Genomic DNA, 10,812 nt, shown 5'->3' on the forward strand with positions numbered 1-10,812 from the left:
TGCGCGTGGACCCGGGCCGGGGGTCCCCGCCTACCCGGGCGGCCACCCCTGGGCCCAGCCACCTGCCGTGGGCTTCAGCACCAGCCAAGGCTCTGCCCACTGTGGGCCAGTGTCGTGAGCACGACGCGTGCTTTCTGGGTGTAGATGCAGGCCCAGCGCTGCTTGTTCTTGTGGAGATGTGCGTGTGTTCTTCTCCGAGCAGTTCCCCCCACCCCGGTCCCAGCGCAGAGACCCGAGCCCAGTCCCAGGAGCGGGTGGGAAGGACGGCAAGGACGAGGCCATGGCTGGCGCCCAGCATGGGACCTCGGGAAGGAAGACCTCGACCAGCGCCTGTGGTCTGCTGGGTCACCCAGCCCGTTGTTCCTCGAGACTCAGCGGCGTCCTCGGCTGGGTGGCGCGTGCCCTGCTGTGTGACTGTCCAGTGCCCGCCATAGGGCAGGGCCAGGCCCCGGGCATGTGGTCCCCGGGGGGGAGCGGGCATCGCCGGAGCCCGTCGTCCTGGCGAGAGGCCGCCCGCGGGGCCCTCAGGAAGGGAGACTGTGGGGGGAGGGAGGGCCACCGGGTCGGGGGGGCAGCGGAAGCACCTCGTTGGGGACCCCGGGAGGAGGGGGCCGGGACCCGTGGGCTCCAGTGACCGTTACAAGTTTCTCTCTGTGTTGTCATGCCCTCTCTTCAATGGTTTCAGTCCATGTTTCTCTTCCATAAATTTTCCTGAAAGTTTCATCTGTGTCTGGCCTCTGCTGTGGGCAATCGAGGGGCAGGGCTGCTGGGGGTTGGGGGCGGGGGGGCCAGAGTAGGGTTCCTGCTCAGCACCCGTGGGAGACCTCTCCAGTGAGAGGGTAGGGTAGGCACTCTGCAGAGCGGGACATGCTGAGGGCTTTTCTTCTATTTTATAGGTTAAGTGTGAAGTGTTGGGGTTCAATTTGTTCTCATGCTGGGATGGTCGTGTGTCCTATGTGTTTTGAAAATGGGTGGGGTGATCCTGGCTTTCCCCTTCACTGGGGGCCGGTGCCGCAGGCATCCGGTGCCTGGGATCCAGGACCGCTCGATGGGCATGATGCGCGGAGTGGAGCCTCGAAACAAGGAACTGTCCTGCCGGGTGGTCTCCGGCCTCCTCCATGAGAAAGCCGGTATTAGACTGATAGAGCTGTGAAAAAGCCCAAGTGTATTTTTTTTTACATAATTGTTTTAAGGTTTTTGTTTTGTTTTGTTTTGTTTTGTTTTTGTTTTTGTTTTTGTTTTTTTGGGAGTGGACCATGTTTAAAGTCTTTATTGAATTTGCTACAATATTGCTTCTGTGTTTTGTTCTGGATTTTTGGCCATGAGGCATATGAGATCTTAGCTCCCTGACCAGGGATGGAACCCTCACCCCCTGCATTGGGAAGGCGAAGGCTTCACCACTGGATTACCAGGGAAGGCCCCCCAAATATATTTTAACTTGAGAGATCCTAAACTGGAACAACAGCGAGCGCTTACCAAGCAGCTGAAAACCAAGCCTGGACACTTGTGGGGTTTCTGGGAGAGCGGGCACAGACACCCCCACACCAGCTCTACCTGCAAACAGATGTGCTCTCGAGGAGAAGAAAGGACCGGGCTGGTGACGTGCACAGGGCGAAGGCCCAGTCGCGTGGGGGGTGGTGGGCAGGGGTGCCCTCTGAAGGGGTAACGTTCAGGGATGTGGGGAACTGGGTTTCATGCTAAGGGCAGTGGACACTTTTCATTCCTTCCGTCCCGGGAATTTGCCACTTTATGCGGCTGAGCTCACCTCCCACAAGAGGAGCAGAAGATACCAGGTGTGCAGTCTCCCAAGTTCCCTTGCAGCCAGATGTGGGCACAGGACTGGGACCCATCAATCAGATGTGCCTGCTGCCAGCTGAGCCTGGGGCCAGAGCTGGGAAGAGCGGGGGCCACACAGATCCCACTCAGGTGGGCAGGTGGCGGCAGGGGCAATCAGACCTGTTTCTCAAGAAGCGGTGGCGGCCATGGTTGTCATGGCAGCACCCGAGTCCCACGTGGGTGGTGCAGACCACAGTGTCTGTGCTCAGTGGTGGGAGGGAGGGAGCTGAAGGCGTGCCTTCGCCAGCCCAGCACCGTGGCGTGCTTCAGAGCCTCGTTCCTCTCTGCAGAGCCTCCGGGCCTGGCTCTGCAGCCCTGCCCGAATGCTGATGGGACACCCGCCGTGCTTCAGCTAATCCCCTTTGTGCTTCCACTGGCCAGTCTGCTTGTCTTGTGTGCTACTAAGCACCACGATGGAATAGGTTTCTGCAGAGGCCATCTGATCTCCCACTGCATTAAGTGCTCCCTAGCCCAGGCTTAGGGGCAGCACTTGCTCTTGGAACTTGACAGCTCTTTACAGGGCCCTTTATTGGTTCCTCCTACTGCATCCTTCTTTTAACGTTAGTGTTTGTTAATAGTTATGAATATTTAGAGGCTTCATGTTACTTGTTGGAAGATAGATCAATAGAGATGATCCATTCTGAGAAAGTGGGAGGGAAAAAGACTTTTCTAAACAAAGGCAAAGCGAACCAAAAAAACCTCAGCGAGCTCTGGAACAATATATAGAGATCTAACACGTGTAGTTGGGATCCCAGAAAAGAAGAGGGAGAACAGGGAAGAAAAACTACCGGAAGGAATAATGACTGACCTCTCCACAATTTGGAGATAGATGTAATTTACAAATTCAAGAAGTTCAGTGAACCCCAAGTAGAGTAAGTACAAAGAAAAACCACATATAGACACATCATGGTCAAACTACTGAAAACAAACAATAAAGAGAACGTCTTGAAAGCAGTCTGAGTTAGATGAAGCACTATATATGGGAGAACATGAATAAGAAAACCTAGAGTTCTCATCAGAAGCAATGAAAACCAGGAGACAGTAGAACATTTTAGAATGCTGAACAACAACAAGAAATAACTTTCAACTCAGGACTCTATCTATATTCAGGGAAAAGATCCTTTAAGAATGAAGGTAGGGACTTCCCTGGTGGCGCAGTGGTTAGGAACCCGCCTGCCAATGCAGGGGAAACGGGTTTGAGCCCTGGTCCAGGAAGATCCCACGTTCTGCGGAGCAACTAAGCCCGTGTGCCGCCACTACGGAGCCTGTGCTCTAGAGTCCACGAGCCACAGCTGCTGAGCCCATGTGCCACAACCACTGAAGCCTGTGTGCCTAGAGCCCATGCTCTGCAACAAGAGAAGCCCGAGCACCCCAACAAGGGGTAGCCCCTGCTCTCCGCAACTAGGGAAAGTCCACTCGCAGCAACAAACACCCAGCACAGCCAAGAGCTAAATAAATAAATATATAAAAAAATGAAGGTAAAAGAAGGACCTTTTGAAATAGAGGAAAACTAAGAGAATTCACCAACTGATCTGCACTAAAAGAAATGCTAAAGGAGGTCTTTCCACCTGAAGACACATGCTAGTAGAGGGAAAAGTTGATCTTAGGGTAGAGAGGAAGCACACCAGAAATGGTAAATGTGTGGGTAAACTTTTAAACATTAAACAACACTTAGTTGCTCTTAATTTCTTCATTAGACACGTGACTATTTAAAGTAAAAGTTATAACCGTATATTATAGGTTTTATAATCTATGTAGACATAATACACATGGCCACTACAGCATAAAAGATGGGGTAGAGGGGTGATGGATGAATCTATGTGGTAGAAAGGTTCTTACATGTATGTGAAGTGGTGCAATGTTAACCACAACCAGACGGTGAAAAGGATATACAGTAAGTCCCTTACATATGAACCTTCAAGCTGTGAACTTTCAAAGATGCAAACACACGTTCGCACGTCCAATCATGTAAGTTAGTGCACGTGTCTGGCGTACATTGTCATGTGCATGCATCCTCTACAAGTGGCTGTGCTTTTGTGTACTCTGCTGTACAGTACGGTATAAAGTGCAGTAGCACGGTGTCTTTCTTTCAAGCCCAGGATGTCTGGAAGCAAGCGTAAAAGCAGCGGTGATGTAGCTGGTACTGCTAACAAGTGCCAAGCGACAATGATGGAATTGGAGGCCCAGAGAAAGGATGAAGAGAGACAAGAGGAAGAAGAAGTAACCGAAGAACCGGAGAGATTCACGACACAGGAGATGGCAAGGGGATTTTCTGTATTTGAGGAGGCACTGTTAGTTTTTGAGGCACAAGACCCGAATGTAGGATGGTACATGAAGATTGCAGCCGCCATTCAGAAAGCAGTCCGGTGCTACTGTGTCATGACGAGAAAAAAAGAGCTACTGCCCAGACTTCACTGGGTCGTTTTTTCAAGAGAGTAGATGCAATTGAATCCAGCAAGGAGCCAGAACCTGTGCCATCAGTGTCAGGCATGAGTGGAATGGCAGCTTGTCTTCCGTCTCCTATTGCTGATGGTCCTCCAGCTCTACCATCTCCCACCTCCCCTCCCTCCTCCAGTCAGTAACTCTTCTTGCCTGTTCACGTGATGCCAGCCCCTGGATGCCAGCTGTTGTACTGTACTACCGTACTTTTCAAGGTACCGTGCTGTAAGATTAAAAATGTTTATTTTTTGTGTTTGTTTTGTATGTATTATTTGTGTGAAAAGCATTATAAACCTATTACAATATAGTGCTATACAGCCGACTGTGTGAGTTGGGTACCTAGGCTGACTTTGTTGGACTTGTGAACAAATTGGACTTACCAACGCTCTCGGAACAGACAATTTTCATATGTAGGGGACTTGTATATTAGACTGTCTAGAGTAATGCAAAGTGAAAATTGCCTAAAGGGCAGTAGATAAGTTAAAATGTAATTTAGAAAATTATTTCAGGCAGGAAAAGGGGAACATAGGAACAAAAATAGATGGACAGACAATGCTATGGAGTGACTATTCGTACCCGCCCCCCCCCCCAATTCACCTGTTAAATTCCAACCCCCAAAGTCATGGGATTTGGAGGTAGGGGTCTTTGGGAAGTGATTAGCCCATGAGGGTGGAGCCCTCCTAAACGAGATTAGTGCCCTGTTAAAGAGACCCCTGAGGGCTCGCTCATCGTCTTCTGCCATGTGAGAAGATGGCTAGTGGATACAACTAGACAAGAAATCAGTAAATGTAAAGAATAGCTTTGTGACATGATGAATCACAGTAGCAAACAAACTATAAAGACAAATTGACCAATTTGCCGCAAGGGGTTCTCCATCTCCAAGTTTACTCCTCCAACTCCGCCTCCTCGCAGGGAGGCCTTTTTATTGGTGGACGGCCAATGGGCGTGGCTTTTGCTTCAGGAGGCGCCAGACCTTGGGACATCAAGTCCTTAGTGCTCACCCCCTGTTGCCACAGTAGCAAAGTGCCTCCTGAAGTGCTCTTCTGGTCCAATCATTTTCCTTGTGAGGAGGCACCTAGACCTTTCCCCCCTCATCTTCCTGGGGCTTCTGGGAAACCCACGCGGCATTCGCACAGAGTGCTTGGGACTGGCTGCCGCACAGTTCCTGGCTGCCCTGCTGAGCCGAGCTCCTCACACCCTTTCGAGCGGGACTCCGGAGTCGTCCACAGAGTCGGAGGAAGTAAGCAGACAGGCCGGGGGCTTGGCTGGGGGCTGGAGTCCGCGCTTCCCGGGGCCTTGGGTAGGGATGCCTTCGCTGCCCCGGCGAGGAGTGGAGGCGGGGGGAGGCCTAACGTCTACTCTCTTGGGGGTGGGGGTGCAGCAGCAGAGGGCGGGGGGCTGAAGGGGGGCTGAGGGACGGGGCCCCCACTGGGAGGGTCTGAGGGGAGGATGGCTGGCTGCCGGGGTGGCTGGTGGGGGGCGTTCTGGTGTGGGGGTGCCTAGGGTGGGGCAAATGGCTGAGCGTGTGTGGGGCTCGGAGGGGAGGGCTTCCTGCCGAGAGAGCCGGCTTTGGGAACCTGAGGAGAGGACTGCTGGCTGCCGGGGTGGGGAGGGCGGGAGAGCGGGGCCCCCACGCCGAGACATGAGGGGAGGGCTAACGGCTGCCGCGTGTGGCGCGAGGCAGGGGGAGCTCCTGGCTGCGGGGGGTCGATGGGGAGGACTCCCTGGCGTGGGTGCGGGAGGCGTTAGGGGAGCTACGAGCTACGCGTGAGGGGGCTGGGGGGGGACGCTCGTGGCCGGAAGGGGGCTCCGGCCCCCGGGTGGCGTGAGGCAAGAGGGGTGGCCTGCATCTGGGGTGTGAGAGGCGAAAGCTCCTGGCGCTGAGGCGGCTCGTGGGAGGGCTCCCCCTTGCGCGGAGGTGAGAGGGCACGTCTGCTCTCTAAGCGTGCGGGGGCGCCCTGCTTCCAGGGCGTGGAGCAGAGTGCCAGCAGCTGGTTGGGGGGAGGGGGGAGTGGGGACGTGGAGTGGCGGGTGGGCGGGCGGGCGGGGGGCGGGGCGGCAAGGAGCCGCTTGGCCACGAGGCGTGCGAGTGATTCTGAGAAGGGGAGGCACTGAGGCTGCTGTGATCTGGTGGAGGTTGTTGGCCGTGGCAGGTGGATTTGTGGGGGTTCAGGTAGGGGCTCTGTCCCACAGCAGTAGGACGTGAGAGGCTCCAGGTCGCCTCCTTCCAGGTGGCACAGGAATTGCAGTAGTGGGAAGGTTACGGCCCTGGCCCCCACACAAAATATACAGATGCTTTGCAAGGGTGCTCTGTGCATTCACTTGGAGACACCATACCAGAGCTGTAAAAAAGTCTCCATGCATTTAAAAGTATTGCGATTTTACATAAGTTCTCTCATCACAGGGGAGCTTTCTTTGACGTTAATAATGATAATATACCTTTCAATATTGGGAAACCCACGGATCAAAGAAAAAAATCACAAAGGGACTTAGAAAATACCTCACACTGAATAATAAAAGAACACAACTTCCTACAATTAGTGGGAGGCAGTGAAAGAAGTGATAGGAGGAACATGTATTGCTCTAAATGCTTGTGTTAGAAAAGAGTCAGGACATAAAATCAGTGACCTAACAGTCCATTTAGAGATGCTAGAAGAAGAAGAGCAAAGGAAACCTGAAATGAGTTGACTGAAGTAAGAGAGGAAATCAGTGCTAGAAAGCAGATTATGGACGCAATGAACACAGCCATATGCTCGTTTTCAAAAAGAGCAACAAAACTGAGAATGCCCTAGAAAGACCAATCAAGGGAAAATAGGAAGAACGCTAATCACCGGTGTCAGGAGTGCAAGAGGGCTAACACTACTGATCAGACGTACGTGCAAAAGAGACTATAGGGATGTTATGGAAATGTGTATGCCAAAGAATCTGCAAACTTGAATAATTCCTTGGGAAAGAGGCAACTTCCTAAAACTCATGCCAGAAATGTAGAAAAGGTGACTAGCCTTCTATCTTGAAGTTATTTAATGGATCAAAAAAGTTTCTTAAAATCAAATAAACAAAACAGGGCAGGGAGGGGCAGTAGGGCGGGCTGTGTGGCACAAACATGATCCTCTCCTCTTTACACTCACAGGCCGATTCCCACACTTCGACAGTCTGTGCACACCTGTTTGATCACGTCCTCCCACTCTCAGGGCCTCGAAGATGGCGACGGCTCTGGCGATGCTGCGGGACTGGTGCGGCTGGGTGGGCGTGAACGCGCAGCACTGTCTGCTCATCCTGGGCATCCCAGACGACTGCGAGGACCAGGAATTCCGGGAGGCCGTGCAGGCTGCCCTGTGCTCCCTGGGCAGGTACCGAGTGCTGGGCAAAGTCTTCAGGAAGGACTTGGGGCCCAAGGTTGCCCTGGTCGAGTTTGCTGAGGATTTGAACCGAAGCTTGATCCCCAGACACATACCAGGCAAGGGGGGGCCCTGGACTGTGGTCTGCCTGCCCCAGGTCCATGATACTGACTCACAGGATCGACCCAATTTCCCTGCACAGCCCCAGAGACAAGCAGTGGTTGGCAGGGCGGTAGAGGTGGGGGCCGCTGGGGAGGAGGGAGCCTCAGGTGAGGCGGGAGCTGGAGGTGAGGCAGGAACTGCAGGTGAGGCAGGAGCTGCAGGTATGGAAGGAGCCACAGGTATGGAGGGAGCTGCAGGTGAGGCAGGAGCTGCAGATGAGGCAGGGGCTGCAGGTGAGGAGGGAGCCTCAGGTGAGGCAGGAGGTGCAGATGAGGCAGGGGCTGCAGGTGAGGAGGGAGCCTCAGGTGAGGCAGGAGGTGCAGATGAGGAAGGGGCTGCAGGGGAGGAGGGAGCCTCAGGTGAGGCAGGAGCTGCAGACGAGGAAGGGGCTGCAGGTGAGGAGGGAGCCGCAGGTGAGGAGGGAGCCACAGGGGAGGCAGGAGCCGCAGATGAGGAAGGGGCTGCAGGGGAGGCAGGAGCCGCAGATGAGGAAGGGGCTGCAGGTGAGGCAGGAGCTGCAGATGAGGAAGGGGCTGCAGGGGAGGAGGGAGCCTCAGGTGAGGCAGGAGCTGCAGACGAGGAAGGGGCTGCAGGTGAGGAGGGAGCCGCAGGTGAGGAGGGAGCCGCAGGGGAGGCAGGAGCCGCAGATGAGGAAGGGGCTGCAGGGGAGGCAGGAGCCGCAGATGAGGAAGGGGCTGCAGGTGAGCCAGGAGCCGCAGATGAGGAAGGGGCTGCAGGTGAGGAGGGACCCTCAGGTGAGGCAGGAGCTGCAGATGAGGAAGGGGCTGCAGGGGAGGAGGGAGCCGCAGATGAGGCAGGAGCTGAAGATGAGGAATTGGCTGCAGGTGAGGAGGGAGCCTCAGGTGAGGAGGGAGCCGCAGGGGAGGCAGGAGCCGCAGATGAGGAAGGGGCTGCAGGGGAGGCAGGAGCTGCAGATGAGGAAGGGGCTGCAGGTGAGGCAGGAGCTGCAGATGAGGAAGGGGCTGCAGGGGAGGAGGGAGCCGCAGTGGAGGCAGGAGCTGCAGATGAGGAAGGGGCTGCAGGTGAGCCAGGAGCCTCAGGTGAGGCCGGAGCTGCAGATGGGGAAGGGGCTGCAGGGGAGGAGAGAGCCACAGGTGAGGAGGGAGCCGCAGGGGAGGCAGGAGCTGCAGATGAGGAAGGGGCTGCAGGGGAGGCAGGAGCCGCAGATGAGGAAGGGGCTGCAGGGGAGGCAGGAGCCGCAGATGAGGAAGGGGCTGCAGGTGAGCCAGGAGCCTCAGGTGAGGCAGGAGCCGCAGGTATGGAGGGAGCTGCAGGTGAGGTGGGAGCCGCAGGCGAGGCAGGGGCTGCAGATGGAATGTCAGACGAGGAGGGAGCTACAGGTGACACGGGAGTTGCAGGGGTGACAGGATCTCTGAGTCGGGCAGGGGCTGCAGGCGAGGCGGGGGCTCCAGGTGAGGAAGCCGCTGCGGGCGTGGCAGGCGTCCTGGATGAGGCAGGGGCCTGGACCCAGCCGTGGAGGCTGGCCTTGCAGTCCGTGCTAGAGAACATGGGCTACCAGGAGCTGAGAACCTTCTCCGGGATGGAAGAGCCGGGCCACGGGGAAGAGTCCTTCGAGAGCTGGCTGGACAACGCCAATGACATGCTGTACCTGTGGCGCCACGTGTCCGAGAGGGAGAGGAGGCGGAGGCTGCTGGAGAGCTTGGGCGGCCCCGCGCTGGACCTCCTGTGCGGCCTCCTGGAGGAAGATCCCGACCTGGCTGCCCAGGACTGCCTGGCCGCGCTGGTGCATGCGTTTGGGAACCAGGGCACCCCGGGGACCGCTCGGCTGAAGTTCGAGACGTGTGCCCAGCGGCCCCAGGAGACCCTCTCTGCGTACGTGATGCGCCTGGAGGGCCTGCTGCAGGCAGCCCTGGAGAAGGGGGCCATCCACCCGGCCATGGCGGACCGGGCGCGCACCCGGCAGGTGCTGATGCGGGCCCGGCTGAACCGCACGCTCCAGCACAAGCTGAGGAGGCTGCGGCTGGAGAGGAGGCCTCCTGGCTTCGTGGGGATGCTGTGGCTCATCCGGGAGACCGAGGCCTGGGAGGCCGGCCCAGCTGCGGGTGAGCAGTTCCCGGGGGAAGGAGAGGCCCGGGCAGAGGTTGGAGACCTGGCAGCCGTCCCAGCCGCCCCGGCCCATGAATGGGGTGCCCCGGCCGCCCTGGCCCACGAGGTCATCACCGAGGGCACCACTGCAGATGGAACCGAGGCCTCCCCGGCCGGTGCAGAGACCGCGGCCCAGGCTGCCCTTTCCGAGGAAGGTAGCCCCGAGGCCCCCGCAGCCCGTGAAGAGACCAGTGAGGAAGCTGATGGCAGCGCCGGGGCTGGTGAGGCTGCCCCTGAAGATCGTGGTGCCACCAGGGCAGCCCCTGCCCCTGGGGAGACCAGCAAGGTCTCTGCTGCCAGTCAGGAAGATGGATGTGCCCCCAGCCCTGCGGGCCTAGGTCAGGCAGGACCCTCAGATGACCCCGGGGCCCCCATGCCTGCCCAGATGGGCAGGGCTTCCCCAGTGCCCTCAGGAGGTCCTGGCTGGGAGCCAGAGGGCCTCACCCAGGCAGGAGACCGGGAGGCTGAGGAGCCCCCCGGGGAGGGCTTCAAGCCCACCCCAGAGGAGCTAGGAAGCGAGGACGTGGCTGCAGAGAGGAGCACCCCTGAGTCCTCCTCGGGCCAGTAAGCTCAGCAGGCCCAGGGGTCGCCATGCCCAGAGGCAGGGTAGATCAGGCCAGGCGACCTCCTGGTCCCATGTCAGGGGCCATCTCCAGGTGCCTGGTCCTCCCTCCGGAGAGGGCACCCCTCTTCAGCCTCCCCTGGGGCAGGCTGCTTCCTGTACTGGGAAGCCCAAATGTGATGTGTCCATGTAGGTCTTGTAGTGACCCAGGTGTCAAGGAGCCTCCCACCCCGGCCCCTGTTCCCCTCCCCCCCAACACACACACCCTAGCCATCGTGCCCCTGCAGAGCCCTGAGGTGCGCGTGGACCCGGGCCGGGGGTCCCCGCCTACCCGGGCGGCCACCCCTG

The 10,812-nt window shown here is 57.3% G+C and overlaps 1 protein-coding gene across 1 annotated transcript; it reads left to right on the forward strand.

Moving 5' to 3' along the window:
• The first annotated feature begins 7,476 nt into the window (after nt 1-7,476).
• Nucleotides 7,477-10,470, forward strand: LOC130842651 (paraneoplastic antigen Ma6F-like). The gene is made up of 3 exons (XM_057719334.1): nt 7,477-7,954; nt 8,063-8,476; nt 9,053-10,470. Exons 1-3 carry the CDS (start codon nt 7,477-7,479, stop codon nt 10,468-10,470), a joined length of 2,310 nt encoding a protein of 769 aa, XP_057575317.1.
• The last annotated feature ends 342 nt before the right edge of the window (nt 10,471-10,812 follow it).

This window comes from Hippopotamus amphibius, chromosome X (assembly GCF_030028045.1).
Source record: "Hippopotamus amphibius kiboko isolate mHipAmp2 chromosome X, mHipAmp2.hap2, whole genome shotgun sequence".
In the NCBI taxonomy this organism is placed as follows: Eukaryota; Metazoa; Chordata; class Mammalia; order Artiodactyla; family Hippopotamidae; genus Hippopotamus; species Hippopotamus amphibius.